Here is an 11,051-nt window from a genome sequence, read left to right as displayed (position 1 = left end):
TGGTTCCTGGGAAGGATGGGCTGGGGGACATCTCCGGGCCTCCACGTTGACCCAGCCCAACTCCAAGGTGTTGGTGGGACCACTGCTCCCCCCCTCCACCTCCACAGCCCTAGCTCCCCTCCTTACTGAGGTTGTCCACCAGGGTTGGGCAGGGCTGTCAGCTCACAATGGCAGGAATGACATCAAGGAATGTGATGGGTAACAACAGGAAAGGGAAAGAGAAGAGGGCAGAAAAGATAGAGGACCGAAGGGCTCATTCATAAGTCATACCTCTAGCTACTGACTACAAACCAGCGGTGATGTCACCTATCCCAGTTTTTAAACCTTCACTCTTACCTCAACCTGGAGGAATATGCCTTCCCAAGATCTACACCAGGACAGCAGTGAACCGGCCAGGATAGTAATGGAGGCTCTGGAGAGACCACAGGCTTTGATCTTCTTCCCTCCCACTGAAACCTCACATTAAAAACTCAGTAAGTTCAGACTGTTCACCCAAAGTCGGACTCTTACCTGCCCAAAAGAACCTAAAGGTGGGAGAAAAGGAATTCATTTTCCCTACCTCATGGGATCAAAACAGTAAAATTTTTTTAACTTAAGATATCATAGCCGGGCAAGGTGGCGAACACCTTTAATCCCAGCACTTGGGATGCAGAAGTAGGTGGATCTCCGTGTGTTCGAGGCCACTCTGAGACTACATAGTGAGTTCCAGGTCAGCCTGGACTAGAGTGAGACCCTACCAAAACCAAAAAAAAAAAAAAGATATCATAAAATCTAGCCAGGTATGGTGGCGCATGCCTTTAATCCCAGCACTCAGGAGGCAGAGGTAGGAGGATCACCATGAGTTTGAGGCCATCCTGAGACTACATAGTGAATTCCAGGTCAGCCTGAGCTAAAGTGAGACTCTACCTCAAAGAACCAAATAATAATAATAATTACATATATATGTGTGTGTGTTTATGTGATTTTATTTTTATTTATTTGTTAGAGACAGGGAGAGGAAGAGAGAAAGAATGAGCACGCTAGGGCCTTTAGCCAGACACGTGCACCACCATGTGCATCTGGCTTATGAGGGTACTGGAGAATCCAACCTGGGTTCTTAGGCGCCACAGGACTGCGCCTTAACCACTAAGTCATCTCTCCAGCCCTTAACTTAAGATATCTTGTTATTATTTATTTATGAAAGAGAGAGAGAGAGAATGGACACATCAGGGTCTTCAGCCACCACAACAAACTGCAGACACAAGCCACCATGCATGTGCATCTGGCTTACATGGGTTCTGGAGAATCAAACCTGGGTCCTTAGGCTTCACAGGCAAGCGCCTTAGCCACTAAGCCATCTCTCCAGCCCAAGAATTTTTTTTTTTTTTAATAACCAAGGTGGGCAGGAGAGACGGCTTAGTGGTTAAGTCACTTGCCTGCAAAACCTAAGGGCCTAGATTCAATTCTCCAGGACCCACGTAAGCCAGATGCACAACATGGTGCATGTGTCTGGAGTTCATTTGCAGTGGCTGGATGTCCTGGCACACCCATTCTCTCTCTCCCTCTCTATCTCCTTTTCTCAAATAAATAAACAATTAAAACATTAAAAAAAAAAAAAAGCTGAGGCAGGCCAGGTATGATGGTGCATGCCTTTAATCTCAGCACTCTGGAGACAGAGTTGGTGGGGGATTGCTGTGAGTTTGAACCAGCCTGAGCCTGAGTGGCTGGAAGCCTTGGTGTGCTTATTCTCTCTCTCTCTCTCTTTCTCTGTCACAAATAAACAATTTTTTTTAAAGAGAGAGAACATATTAAGCCAATTAAATGGAAAGAGTGAAGATAATAGAAATTCAGGATTGGGAGGTAGTTTAGTAGATAAAGTGTTCAACCCTCAAGCCAAGTAGCAGAGTTCAATCCCAGGCCCATGTAAAAAGCCAGAAGCTGGGCTGGAGGGATGCCTTAGCAGTTAAGGCGTTTGCCTGCAAAGCTAAAGGACCCAGGTTCGGTTCCCCAGGACCCATGTTAGCCAGATGCACATGCCTGGAGTTCATTTGCAGTGGTTGGAGGCCCTGGTGCGCCCATTCTCTCTCTCTCTCTCTCTCTCTCTCTCTGTCTGATGCTCTCAAATAAATAAATAAAAATGAACAAAATCTTTAAAAAAAATTTTAAAATGTAAATAAAGAGAGAGAGATAGAAAAAAATCTTGCCTCAAATGAGAGGTGAGAACCAACCTGAAAACTGTCTTCTGACCTCTATACATGCCCCATGGTACATACATGCCTCAATATACACACAAAAATAAAAAATAAATAAATAAACAAGTTGTTAAACATTTATTTGAGGGCTTGAGAGATGGCTTAGCGGTTAAGATGCATGCCTGCAATAGCAAAGCACCCAGGTTTCGATTTCCCAGGACCCACATAAGCCAGATGCACAAGGTGGCACATGCATCTGGAGCTCATTTGCAGCGGCTAGAGGCCCTAGCACACCCATTCTCTCTCTCCCTCTATCTACCTATATCTGCCTCTTGCAAATAAGTAAATAAATAATTTGAGAGAGAGAGAGCAAATGAATGGGCACGCAAGGTCCTTTTGCTACTGCAAATGAGCTCCAGGTGCAGGAGCCTCTGGCAGGAGCCTCTTGGTGCACCTGGCTCTACATGGGCACTAGGGCATTAAATCAAGGCCAGTAGGCTTTGCTTCTTTAGTGGCTGAGCCATCTCACCAGCCTTAAAACAATTAGAAATGAATGTTGATTAACAGAATAGGAAATAAACAGAAAAATCAATAAATCCAAAAGATATATATATTTTTTGGGGGGGGGTTTCCAACGTAGGGTCTCATTTGAGCCCAGGCTGACTGGAACTCATTATGTTGTCTCAGGCTGGCCTCAAACTCACAGCAATCTCCCAACTCTGCCTCAAGAGTGCTGGGATTAAAGGCTTGTGCCACCATCCCTGGCCAAAAGTTAAAATGTCTAACAAGAGCAATAAAATTCATGAAAGTGGAGAAATTTGCTGAGAATGGTGCCACGTGCCAATATCCCCAAAACTAATGAGGCTGAGGCAGAACTGCCTCAAATTCAAGGGTAACTCGGATTTTATACAATGACCCCAAGATGCTCCTCCAGACACAAAATGGCCTGGATATCCATGACCTCACAGTGCTTGACACTACCTACACAAGACCATCATAATAGGAGGAAACGATAATGACATCAAAATAAAAGACAGGTCAGGCGTGGTGGTGCACACCTTTAATCCCAGCACTTGGGAAGCAATGGTTAGGAGGATCGCCATGAGTTTGAGGCCACCCTGAGACTATGTAGTGAATTCCAGGTCAGCCTGGGCTAGGACGAGACCCTACTTTGAAAAATAAAACAAAATAAGAGACTGATTGAGACGGGGAGGGGATATGATGGAGAGTGGAGTTTCAAGGGGGGAGGTGGGGGAAGAGAGGGAATTACCATGGGATATCATTTACAATTGTGGAAGTTGTCAATAAAAAAAAAATAAAAAAAATTAAGCTGACAAGCTGGGCATGGTGGTGCATACCTTTCCCAGTACCTGGGAGGCACAGGTAGGCGGATTGTTGTGATTTCAAGGCCACCCTGAGAATACAGAGTGAATTCCAGGTCAGTCTGGGCTAGAACAGGACCTTACCTCAAAAACAAGCAAAAAAGGTACAAAGAAAACTGGGGATATAGCTCAGTAGTTAGGGTGCTTGCCTAGCATGTGATAAACAATAGGTCCCATCTTCAGGTTTTTGATTTTTTTTTTTTTTTTTTTTTTTTTTTGGTTTTTCAAGGTAGGGTCTCACACTAGTCCAGGCTGACCTGGAATTCATTCTGTCGTCTCAGGGTGGCCTTGAACTCACAGTGATCCTCCTACCTCTGCCTCCCGAGTGCTGGGATTAAAGGCGTGCACCACCATGCCCCGGCTCAGGTTTTTGTTTTTTGAAGTAGGGTCTTGCTCTAGCCCAGGCAGACCTAGAATTCACTATGTAGTCTCAGGGTGGCCTCGAACTCACAGTGATCCTCCTACCTCTGCCTCCCAAGTGTTGGGCATCCTCAGTTCTAAATCATGTATCAAAACACAGGGGTGTAATGGGGAGGTAATATGATGGAGAATGGAATTTCAAATGGGAAAGTGTGGGGTGGGGAGGGAGGGGATTACCATGGGATATATTTTATAATCATGGAAAATGTTAATAAAAATTATTAAAAAAAAAGAAAATGTTAATATAAATTAAAAAAAAAAACCACAGGGGTAGTCATGAGTCCTAGGGGTATAACGTCTGCTGCTGGCTGGCTAAAAGTATATACCATGCTTATCAAACTGCCCAGTAAGTACTTCTCTTAATGTTCATACCCACGTATTAATGCTACTCTCACTTTTGGTAGAGAATCTTCTCTTTTCAGATGGCAGTGACATTGGGATGACTCAGAAGGTATCATGGTGCTGGCAAGAAGTGACAGAGGAGTGCTCAGCACTGAAATATTTCTATCACACCTTCCAAGGATCAGGGTCCAATGCAGAAGAGGTGGTGGAAAGAATGTAAGAGCCAAAGGAAGGGTAGGACTCCTTACAACGTGCTCCTCCAGACACAAAATGGCCTGGATATCCATGACCTCCAGTGCCTGACACTACCTACATAAGACCATCATAAGAGGAGGAAAAGATCATGACATCAAAATAAAAGAGAGACTGATTGAGAGGGGGAGGGGATATGATGGAGAGTGGAGTTTCAAAGGAGAAAGTGGGGGGGGGGAAGGAGGGTATCACCATGGGATATTTTTTATAATCATGGAAAATGTTAATAAAAATTGAGGGAAAAAAGTATCAAAGGTAAATAATTGTAGCAGTTTTATTTTATTATTCATTTATTTACTTTGGTTACTCGAGTTAGGGTTTCACTCTAGCCCGGGCTGACCTGGAATTCATTGTGTAGTCTCAGGATGGCCTTGAACTCATATGGCAATCCTCCTACCTCTGCCTCCTGAGTGCTGGGATTAAAGGCGTGCACCACCACACCTGGCTAATTGTAGCAATTTTATGTCAAAAAAAAGGTGACAACTTAGATGTTCTATACAAATGTTATTACAGGGCTAGTGGTGTGGTTCAGTGGATAGCCTAGCATGCACAAAGCCCTGAGATTAACTGAGTTCCACATAAACTGAGCTTGGTGGCATACAACTTTAATCCTAGCATTCACTGGGGGCCAAGGTAGGAGGATCACTGAGTTGCAGGCCAGCCTGGGGTCTAGGAGTGAGTTCCACATCAGCCTGGGCAATAGTAAGACCCTACCTAAAACAATAATAATATTAATAAAACAATGACAAAGCAAGAAAAGGATCCACAGACCACTCACTACAACTCCTAAGTGGACATAAAATTCTTTATTCATGAAGATAAAGGAGAGATACTATGTTCATCGAAGGAAGATTGATAGGAAAAGGTGTATTACAGTCATTTTTAAAGTAAAAACTTGGACGTTTGGGACACAGCTCAGTAGCAAAACTCTTGTCTCGTGTGCATGAGGCCCTGGGTTAAATCACCAGCACAAAGCTCCTGATTCTGCCTCCCAAGTTCTGGAATCACTGGTCTAAGTCACCACACCAAAAATTTTTCAGCAATTTTTTTTTTTTTTTTTGTTTTTTTGAGGTAGGGGCTCGCTCTAGCTCAGGCTGACCTGGAATTCACTGTCTCAGGGTGTCCTCAAACTCATGATGATGCTCCTACTTCTGCCTCCAGAGTGCTGGGATTAAAGGCGTGCACCAGCACACTCAACTCCCAGCCATCTTGCTTTATGTATGTGTGTGTATGGGCACATATGTGCCACTGCATGCATGTGGACATCACAGGACAACTTTTGGGCTGGCCCTCACCATTCCACATCACTTGAAGCAGGGTTTCTCTTGATCTTACACTGCTGTTCACTGCTGGCTCACCTCCAGCTGCCTGGAAATTCTTGCCTCAGCTTCCAGCTTTTTTTAAAAAATCTTTTTATTTGCAAGCAGAGAGAGAGGAGAGCCAGAATGACTACACCAGGGCTTCCAGATGCTGCAATGCTCCAGATGTATGTATCTGGCTTTACATGGGTACTGGGGAACAGAACCCAGGTCTTTAGGCTTTGTAGGCAAGTGCTTTAACCGCTGAGCCAACTCTCCAGCCCAGCTTCCAGCTTATTTTTTTCTTTAGTTTTTTTTTTTTTTTTTTGGCTTTTCGAGGTAGGGTCTCACTCTAGCCCAGGCTGACCTGGAATTCACTATGGAGTCTCAGGGTGGCCTCGAACTCATGGCAATCCTCCTACCTCTGCCTCCCGAGTGCTGGGATTAAAGGCATGCGCCACCACGCCTGGCAAGCTTCCAGCTTTTTGACACAGGGTCTGAGGATTGAACTTGGTTACTCAGGCTTGAGTTGAGCAGTGAACACTTTATTCACTGAGCCATCTCCTTAGCCCCACTTTGATTTTTAGACAATGTCTCAGTAAATTGCCCACGCTTTCCTTAATCTCATTGAATTTGGAATCCTCCCACCTCAGCCTCCTGAGTCGCTGAGTTACAGGTCTGCACCACTGTGTCCTGACCTGCATTATGCATTTATTGAATAAGGATTTTCTCAATCCTTCATATTCTGCTATATTAAGCTATAGACATAGCCATTCAAATCTATATAGTACACAGAAAATATGGAATCCTGAGTCCACTAGATGGCGCTACAATCTCAACTGCCAGCTACCTGATAAGATTTTAAATGTGTACTTGCACTTTTATTTTTTCTTTTGTAGACAGGCTCTCACTCTAGCCCAGGCTGACCTGTAGCTAACTCTGTAGCACCAGGATGACCTCCATCTACCTACCTCAGCCTCCCAAAGGCATGCACCAGCTTGTGCTTACACTTCTCTAAATGGGCTCCTCTTCTAGGCCACCCTGAGGCGGCACAGTGAATTACAGGTCAGCCTGGGCTAATGGGAGACCCTCTAGTAACACCTCACAAAACCAAAAAAAGGCAGGGCGTGGTGGCACAGGACTTTAATCCCAGCACTCCGGAAGCTGAGGTAGGAGGATTACTGTGAGTTTTAAGCTGCACTGCGACTACGAAGTGAATTCTTGGCCAGCCTGGGCTACAGAGAGACCCTACCTTGAAGAAAAAAATCTGAGCCTGTAAGCTCTTCCTTAATATCCCCCTAAAAATAACTATGCACCTCTGTCCTGTATAAATATATCTAACTTTTGTTTTTGTTTTTCAAGGCAGGGTCTCACTCTAGCTCAGGCTGACCTGGATGGAATTCACTAGACTTCCATATACTACTACACAGCAACCTCTCCCTAACGTCTATAGCACAAGAAAGGGTGATTGCCAATTTGGCAGAGACCAGCTGAGGTATCCCTACTCTAGAGTCTACACTACCAAAATGGTATTCTGGTTACTGCAGCAGAGGTAAAAAAAAAAAAAAAAAAAAAATGCTCCCAACTAGAATTGACAGAAGTCATTTCTAAACACAACACGTTAATTGCAATTAGGGGCTGGAGGGATGGCTTAGCGGTAAAGGTGTTTGCCTGCAGAGCCAAAGGACCCAGGTTTGATTCCCCAGAACTCACGTTAGCCAGGTGCACAAGGGGGCGCACACGTTTGGAGTTTGTTTGCAGAGGCCCTGGAGCACCCATTCTCTCTCCCCCTCCCTCTTTCTCTGTCAAATAAATAAAAATAAAATATTTTTTTAAAAGTAATTGCTATTAGTCATATGGCCCCCATCCAAAAGGATCACGAAGTAAATTCTAGGTGGCTCAGGCCTGTAATCCCAGTAACTCAGGAGGCTGATGCAGAAGTCAACATGACACATTGTGGAAATATAGATCCAACTTTATTACATTAGAAAATGTCGTTTGAGCCACATGGTGGCCATAAAGCCCACGTTCTAGGCAGGTATGGTCATCCCACTGCCCTTCTGGAACAATTATATACAAACACATGCACACTCTGTTGGAGGAAGAGCATCTGAGAATTTGATACTGGACAATCCACCCTCCCTTCTTTACAGCCAAAGAGCTATCCAAATACAGAGAGCTCTTGTGGACGAGATACTGAACCAACCTGACAAGTTATGTCCAAAGGAACCTTTGGTGGAGGCTTAGGACGGAAAGGTGAGAACGCCACCATGTCCCAAACAGCCGAAGCACAGGACAGCACAAGACACGGGACCCTGGGAGACAGATCACTCCATCCCACAGCAATAGGCAACCCACTCACACCCGTGCATGAAACAGGCTCTTTTTCCAGGATAAGGAGGATCCAAGCAGGTCCTTCCAGGCCTCGTAACAGTTCTTTGGAGACAATAATGCTGCGATCTTGCCTGTTAGGAAATGGAACGCCTGGATGGCCATGCTGAGCTCAGCATGCCAAAGTATGGCTGGCGTGGAGGGAGGCTTTACTGCACTCCTCTAGATGGATGGTCTGAAAGGCCTTTGGGGGGTTCTGGGTTGGCTAGGTGACCTCTGGTGGACCAGGGACTCCCAGGCAACGGGCTCTCCAACAAGTTCCCCAGTGACTCCGTCAGTCTAACGAAGATGGAAAGCAGCGTCAGCACCACACCTAGCAGATAGAGGTTCAGCACGTGCCTCATGGCGGCAACACCCAACGAAGAGCTGGCTTCTGCAGGGCCTCTGGGTCCTGAGCAAAAGAGGAGGAAGGGGTTAATCTATGGTTCTGGGGGATGTATATGCGTCCAGAAGGACCCTTCTGTCTTCCCAGGAGCTGAGGCTCAAAGACAGGTAGCAGTGCACGCTCACCTATAACATAATCTCCAAGTACATTTACACTGCAAACTCCACAGCTGGGGAGCCACACTTGTGTCTTGGGTTAATTCAAGAGCACTGCTCAACAATCTTGGTGTTATGGTTGGTTTTCGAGGTAGGGTCTCACTCTAGCCCAGGCTGACCTGGAGCTCACTCTGTAGTCCCAGGGTGGTCTTGAACTCACAGTGATCCTCCTACCTCTGCCTCCCAAGTGCCAGGATTAAAGGCATTTGTGGCCACACCCAGCACAATTTTTCTCTCTCTCTCTCTCTCTCTCTTTTTTTTTCCAGGTAGAGTCTTGTTCTAGCTCAGGCTGACCTGGAATTCACCATATCGTCTCAGGGTGGCCTCTCAAACTCACAGCAATCCTACCTCTGCCTCCCAAGTGCTGGGTGCCTACCTCTATTGTTTCAAAACAGGATCTTGCAGGCTGGGTTCAAGGCCACCCAGAGACGACATAGTGAATTCCAGGTCAGCCTGAGCTAGAGTGAGACTACTTAGAAAAACTGGGAAAAAAAAAAAAGTTTAAATAAATTTAAAAAATAGGATCTTGCTATGTAGTGGCTGGCCTCAAAGTTCCAGTAATCCTCCTGCCTCGGCCTTAGGGATTTCAGGCACAGCCATCAGTCTTCAAGCCATTTCTTTCTTTTCTTTTCTCGAGGTAGGGTCACGCTCTAGCCCAGGCTGACCTGGAATTCACTATGTAATTTCAGGGTGGCCTTGAACTCACAGGGATCCTCCTCCCTCTGCCTCCTGAGTACTGGGATTAAAGGTGTGCACCACCACACCCGGCCTCCATTTCTTGCAAGCACAATGCACAAACCCCAGCTTGCAGGGCCAAGTGCCTAAATAGGAGGTGGGGTCTTTTCATAGGGGGCTGTTGGTGCTTGCCTAGACTACAGAGAGTAAGTGTTGGGGACATTAGCTTAGTGGTATAGAGTACTTGCCCAGCATACTGTAGGTAACTAGGTCAGTCCTGAGCACCACAAAAATCAGTAACACATCCTGTAGAAGGCAATCTGCCTAGAAATCTCTCCCATATCAAAGATTTGGGCGGACCATAAATTTTTTGATGTCAATTTGAGAAGGCCTGGTGGCAAAGGCCTGTAATTCTACCTACTCCAGAGGCTAAAAAATTCAAGTTTAAGGCCTGCCTGGGAATTCAAGGCCAGTCTTGGCAACTTTGTAAGAGAACTGGGGGATATAACCTAGCATATGCGAGAGCAGGTTCAATTCTCAACATAGCAAAACAAACCAACATATCCCTCCCCCCCCAAAAAAAAACCCCCAGAAAATAAAGGTAAATTCATTCAACAAATATACCCGAATGTTTCCAATGTGTTAGGCACCCTAGGCCACACGACAGTCCCACAGATATGAACCCAGGAATTCAAGAACATGCTAGATGAGTTGGTGGTGCTTGCCTGGGCTACAGAGTAAGATCAAAGTCAGCCTGGGCAATTTACGGGGCAGTTCGCACACCATACGCTACTGCTGTGATGGGAGATGCTAGGGGTTCTTTGAGCACACAAGGCGGCAAGATGCCCAACTCAGCAGTGGCGAGCGTGAGATGGATCCACCCCAGCGATTCTGGTTTAGGGACCACCCAGGAGAAAACAGGGTCGCCGCGCCTGACAGGCAGGGGCAGGGCAGGCAGGGAGCTCACAGCCGCAGACCCAGGGTATGAGGGCCGGGAGCCGGGGATTCGATCTCAGGCCTGGGAAGCCCCAGGGCCAATCACCTTGAGGTGGAAGAGCTGAGAGTCGTCCGCTCGCTATGGCAGCAGTTCGTGCAGAAGTCTAGAAGAAAGTCGGTCTAGAAGAAAGTCGGCAGCAGCGCGGGAGCTCCACGCACACACGCACACACGGACGGACGGACGCACGCACGCACGCACGCTCGCGCTTCTCAAGACACAAAAGCGCAACGACATGAAACGTACGAGTTGGCAGCCCCAGACCCCGCCCCTTTATAGCCGACGCCCGCTCCCCCGCCCCCGGGAGCCGACGCACGCGCACTGGGGCCGTCACGCACACGCCGGCGCGCACGTCCGCGGCCCCGCCCCCTCCGTCCGCGAGTGCGGTCATCTGATTGGTGCAGCGCGTCAGGCGTGAGGGGTGGAGCCTGCGTAAGAGCTTCTTCCCAGAACGCGCGCGCCGTGCGTGAGTCATTGAGGTCAGGAGCTCGACGCGGCGGCAGTGTGCTCTCCCCCGTCCCGGGTGAAGGCCCGAAACCAGCGGCCTTTACCGCACCGCGTGCCTGTCGCCGGAAAACACACCTGG

General features: G+C 47.0%; 1 protein-coding gene across 1 annotated transcript; it reads right to left on the bottom strand.

Annotated features, from left to right (window-relative positions):
• Positions 1 to 7,822: 7,822 nt before the first annotated feature.
• On the bottom strand, positions 7,823 to 10,701 carry Hilpda (hypoxia inducible lipid droplet associated). Its single transcript, XM_045160471.1, has 2 exons — positions 10,514 to 10,701; positions 7,823 to 8,647 (listed from the first exon to the last, which is right to left on the bottom strand). The coding sequence occupies exon 2, from the start codon at positions 8,598 to 8,600 to the stop codon at positions 8,406 to 8,408; it is 195 nt and encodes a 64-aa protein (XP_045016406.1). The 5' UTR covers positions 8,601 to 8,647; positions 10,514 to 10,701; the 3' UTR covers positions 7,823 to 8,405.
• Between the last annotated feature and the right edge of the window lie 350 nt (positions 10,702 to 11,051).

This window comes from Jaculus jaculus, chromosome 10, assembly GCF_020740685.1.
Source record: "Jaculus jaculus isolate mJacJac1 chromosome 10, mJacJac1.mat.Y.cur, whole genome shotgun sequence".
Classification (NCBI taxonomy): Eukaryota; Metazoa; Chordata; class Mammalia; order Rodentia; family Dipodidae; genus Jaculus; species Jaculus jaculus.
This window is presented reverse-complemented; position numbering and strand designations above follow the sequence as displayed.

What these genes read in the sequence shown, in the direction of transcription:
- Hilpda (XM_045160471.1), bottom strand. Translation starts at nt 8,600, where the DNA reads ATGAGGCACGTGCTGAACCTCTATCTGCTAGGTGTGGTGCTGACGCTG.